This window comes from Lipotes vexillifer, unplaced genomic scaffold (assembly GCF_000442215.2).
Source record: "Lipotes vexillifer unplaced genomic scaffold, Lipotes_vexillifer_v1.1 scaffold524, whole genome shotgun sequence".
Taxonomy (NCBI): Eukaryota; Metazoa; Chordata; class Mammalia; order Artiodactyla; family Lipotidae; genus Lipotes; species Lipotes vexillifer.
Window position 1 is genome coordinate 1,319,225 of NW_006774722.1, and position 5,125 is coordinate 1,324,349.

Sequence of the window (5,125 nt, forward strand, 5' to 3'; positions counted from 1 at the left end):
CCCCCCCCCCCCCCCCCTTACTGATTCATCCCCAGCCGGTCTCCAGAGTGTGTCACAGCACGGTCTTGGCTGAGGAAATGGAGGAATGTGGTGCTTCCCCAGACTGAAATACTGTAGACACTGAGTTTACTGCACCTTCATTCCATCTTCAGAGTTTTCTAAGTTCCTGAAATAAATCGCCCTCTGTGTTACGTCCCCTCTGGCCTTCTTCCAAGACCCCCGCTCAGCCAGTCCTGGGGGTGTTCAGGTCTTTGTGGTGACAGTAATTTGTGGCTGATGATTCCTGCGCTTGCACAGTTACAGTATGCTGATTTCTGCGTGGCAGGAATTGGATACTGCGGGTGTGCACGGCCCCTTCTCTCTTTCTTTGAAGTGTGAGTCTCAGCCGAACTTCATTATTTGCCCTTATCCATAATTTCTGGAGCGCAGTTGCTTTAGATTATTAAGATACTAGGTAAAGTGATCCATTTTAAAAGTAAATGTGACATTTTACAGTGTGGATGAAACGCTACCACGTGTGGTGTTTGCTGAGAACTACTTTACTTTGCATAAAAAAGTCCATTATTACATAGTTGGTGACGCTTGGGCTTTCATTTATTTCTGAACAGCATGATGTAGAAATAAATAAAATTATATCCACAACTGCATCAAAGACAGAAACACCAACAGTGTCTAAAGCTCTGAGTTCTTCTTTGGATGACACTGAAGTTAAGAAGGTGATGGAAGAATGTAAGCGGCTGCAGAGTGAAGTTCAGAGGCTGCGGGAAGAGAACAAGCAGTTCAAGGTAACGGCGTCTTATTTTCTGATCATCTGCAGGGAACGGGGGCTTTTTCACTGTGATCTTGGGTGGGGAAGTTGATGACCCCTGGATTTGTAGAGTTGTTTTATATTTGCACAATATAAACTCTTGTCGCCTCGTATAAAACCAACCAACAAACAATCCATTAGTGCAAATTGAAATTCAGTTCTGAGACTAAAAATAAAACAGCAGTGCTTATCTTGAATTCACACGTTCAAACCCCACCCCATCCGCACTGAATGAGAATCTTTTTTAAGTGGGTAAATTCTGACCTGTACTCTGCTTTAACACAGGCATAATGTTCTGTTTCATGAGGATCCTAAATAGGTCTAGGCAGTAGGGTCTCATCCTGCTGTTAACGCGGTGAGGAGACTGGAGATGGGAAGCCGTCGCCGTACATGGGTGGAAATTACAGGGAACCAGAGTCTCCAGCTTGTGGCCATCGACCCGGCGGTTGGCATTGGAGGGAAGCAGGTGCACTTCGCTTGGTCTTGGAGGCCTGCGGTGTTGTGGAAATGACCAGCCAAACTTGGGCTCACTGTGAATCTTTGTTAGTCACGGCGGCTCCCAGGCCTCTGTTCGCAAAACCCCTTTAAGGCCCCTTCCAGTGTTAAAAGTCTGTCTGTTTCATACACAGTATTAAAGAGAGCATTTCTGAACGTCCGATCATAGGGTCTTTCGTTGCAGCTTAAATCTCGAGGCCGATCTGTTCTCTTCATCGTGATCATGTCCCCCAACCACATGATAGGCTTTTTCACTCTTTCACTGCATAGCACCAGGTACACGTCATAAATTCGTGGCAGTTGACTTTTCCTTCTCTCATTCTAGCAAGGTAGTAGATACAGGAGGGCTGACAGAGTTTGGCAAATGGCATCATCTTCTTTCTTTGCAGTAATCTTGATTTGACTTCTTCTAGTAAGGAGTAAATTATGAAGCTGACTCGCCACTTTTTGGCTAAAAATCTAAGATACGCCTAGAGGTTCTCCTTGAATGTATTGCTCTTCAGAAACAGACTTCTGTGCCATTTAAAGTGATAAATAGGTAGAAATAGCTTCTATATAAAGCCAGTAAAATAAATGCTGTATTGCTGTGCCCATTTTTTTTTTTTTTGAAGTTAATTGAATAGCACCAGTCATTCATCACTGTGCAGTCGTATTGGCCATGCCCCATGAGCAGAGTGTCCTTTAAGATATTATCAGACGAATCTTGACATCAGAAGATTCTTTATCTTGCCAAACACTGATTCCTTGTTTTGTGTTGTTTCATCCTGTCATTTGGCCAGCACATTTCCTAAGGCCCTACCTTGTACCCCGCTCTGTGGATACAGGCACGGGCAGTCCCTGCCCTTAAGATAAGCTCCCTGGTAACCAGGGTAGCCGGGGAGGCCCCGACACGAATACTGATAACGAGTGTGATGAGTGGTGCCACCGAGATGGCCATGAGTGTCACGGGAAGTCTGCTCGATGGGTTGGATGCCTCTTGTCTTCAAGACCTGCTAGGCCCTCGGCGAATGTGAATGGGCTGAAGGAGAAGGGGAGAAAGTGCAGCTGCTGTGTGGGCATCAGGGATGAGCCGAGGGGTGACTAGCCGGGGTAGGAAAGCCTTGGTGTGCGCCCCGTTTGGGGACGTGGAGAAAGCAAAAGTTTCTGTTCGTACAGGTCTGTGTGTGCGGGGGAAAATGGCCAAGTTACCTTCATGTGTATGAGAAAGAGTCATTTCTTTGGTGGGAATTCCATGCGTTAAGTAGAAAATACTTGAGATGCATGTATCAAGCTCATTTTAATATTACGCACATCACAGTTTTGATCCAGCAGTCTACCTGTAACTCATCAGATATCAACTATATACAGAGCTCTACCTTTGAAAGCTTCCAGGTCCCCCACTTGGTCGTTTCTTGTGATTCTTCTCTCTGAAGAGTTTTTTCCTGTAAATCATGGGGAACCAGGGAGTCCCCTGCTTAGATGTGTGGTATAAAAAGGTACCCAGCAGCATTGCGTAGGATGGATGGGAGAAAAGAGGGGCTCCTGGCAGTATTTTTGTGGTGGCCTCAAGCCAGTCTCTTCTTCCGTGTAGGCTTGTTTCTCCATTTGCAAAACGAGGAGGTTGGACCTCATCATGTGATCGAGTCTGGGCATCACCGCCCCCCCCGCCGCGTCCCCCAAGCCGTACAGTTGACTGCTGCTCTGGTGCCTTGGACTGTCTTTGAAACGTGTGTTTGCTCCCGTAGGAGGAAGATGGACTTCGGATGAGGAAGGCAGCGCAGAGCAACAGCCCCGTGCCCGCGTTAGCCGCGGCTGGGAAGGAGGAGGGCCTCAGCACCCGGCTACTCGCGCTGGTGGTTTTGTTCTTTATCGTCGGTGTAATCATAGGGAAGATCGCCTTGTAGAGGCAGCAGGCAAAGGATGGTAAATTGGATTGATGGCTCCGCCATATCATGGGATTTAAATGTATCATAACCGCGTGTAAAAAGAAGTTAATGTATGATGACATCTCACAGGTCTTGCCTTTAAATTACCCCTCCCTGCGCGTGTGTGCTGCCGCACGCGTGCACACACACACATAGAACATAAAATAACAATCTTGTAGAAAGTTTAACACGTATAGTAAATGATCGGGGGGAAAGAATGATCCTTATTAATGACAAGGGAAACCATGATTAAACGAGACTGGCATGTTGTACACGAGGCTGGCATGTTGTACATGTCATTTTAAACACTTGTAGCCTTGGTCCACGTTGCTGATCACCTCTCTTCCAAAACGACACCCTTCCTTGCCTGTTGGTGCTGGCCCTCGCGGAGCTGGAGCCCAGCGCGGTGGAGAGTACATCCCCCCAAGGCGTCCTCCCCGCGCTGCTCGCTCCCTCCAGGCTGCTCCTCCATGTCTGCCCCGGCCATCAGTTCCCTGGGACTGATGGACAGAGTCTGAGGCCGAGAAGAACGGCGCTGTGGCAGCATCAGCTGTGCCGGGAGGTGTATGTTGCCCGAGTGACCCGATACTCTGGAAACAGAAGTCAGTGAAGGCTTTGTTCTCTTAAAGGGACCAAGCTAGATAACCATTGGTTCATGTCATGAGATTGAATTGTTATTCAGAGATGTTTAATGCATATTTAACTTATTAAATGTATTTCATCTCATGTTTTCTTGTCACAAGATTATAATTAACTCTGTGGCCTAAAATCACCTGTGCTACCTAACTCTGCTGGGTGAAGCTGGCATTGCTGCTGGAGGTTCTGGGCTGTACACACATATGGAGGTGCGGCTCATTGGAACATTGGAGAACAGCTGCCAAGAAGTGGTTTTCTGTGCAAATAAATAACTCTCATAGGGAGGGAAGTGCTTAGTAGTGGCAGTCAACTCTAGGTTACGCTTTCTGTGGGGAAGGGTAGCCGATCTCTGTACTGTTCTTTCTTTCTCCACTCCTCAGCCACCACTCACGCTTCAGCACACGTGCCCCAGTGTGGCCCTGACCTTCCCCGTGTGGCCCTAGCTGGGGATCAGGGCATGTGAGTCAGGCAGCAGAGGGGTGAGGAGAGAGGAAACCGACTCGGTGGGGTTGGGAGGGGGTGGGAGAGAAACGTCAGATAATCCATCAAGTAGTGATTGAGAGTTTGTGAATTAATTTTATGCCATAAAAGACCAATCCAATTCTGTTTGACTATGTAGCATCTTTAAAAGAAAAAAAAATTAAAATAAAGCCCCCAAATTAAGAGTTCTTTTGTCATTTTGTCACTTTTGCTAAATGGCGGGGGGAGGGAGACATCATTTTTATCATTATTATTTTGTCATTGGAAGGTTGATTTAAAAATGAACCCTATCGATGAGAAATAACATGTTTACTGTACATCCTGAGAACTTGCGGTAAATGTTGAATAGACCTCGTTCTCGACCACACACCCATGGCGTGAAGCTATGGAAGGCCGGCCGCCCAGTTATAAATTCGTCTCCAGGCTCTATTCCGTGTGGACCCAGGTACTTAGGAAAAGGAGTGAGAAGACTGAGCTGGGAAGCATGTGCTTTCTGCTGTTGTCTCTGAGTGGAGTAAAATCTATCTGAGGGTAGGAGTTGCAACAAATTACTCTTCATGTGGCTTCTAGTACCTGATGACCTCGAAAGGAGAGTGATTGGGGGGGTGCCTCAAATAGTGCCTGGGGGTGCAGTACAGTCCCATTCCTCTAGAGCAGGAGTTGGTAAACATTTTCTTAAAGGATGTTGCTGTGTGTGCCATTAAAACTTTATTCACAAGAACAGCTGCTGGGATTTGGCCCGTGAGACTGGAGTTTGCTGGCGCCTGTAGTCGAGTGACTAAGTTCTCAAAAAGAGTGCCTG

At 47.0% G+C, this 5,125-nt stretch overlaps 1 protein-coding gene across 1 annotated transcript in view; it reads left to right on the forward strand.

The window, feature by feature from the left end:
• VAPB (VAMP associated protein B and C) overlaps window positions 1-3,186 on the forward strand; it is a 47,134-nt gene extending 43,948 nt beyond the window's left edge. The window contains exons 5-6 of the mRNA XM_007449457.1: window positions 609-785; window positions 3,028-3,186. Coding sequence (XP_007449519.1) covers window positions 609-785; window positions 3,028-3,186 — 336 coding nt within the window. The remainder of the gene's footprint in view (window positions 1-608; window positions 786-3,027) is intronic.
• The last annotated feature ends 1,939 nt before the right edge of the window (window positions 3,187-5,125 follow it).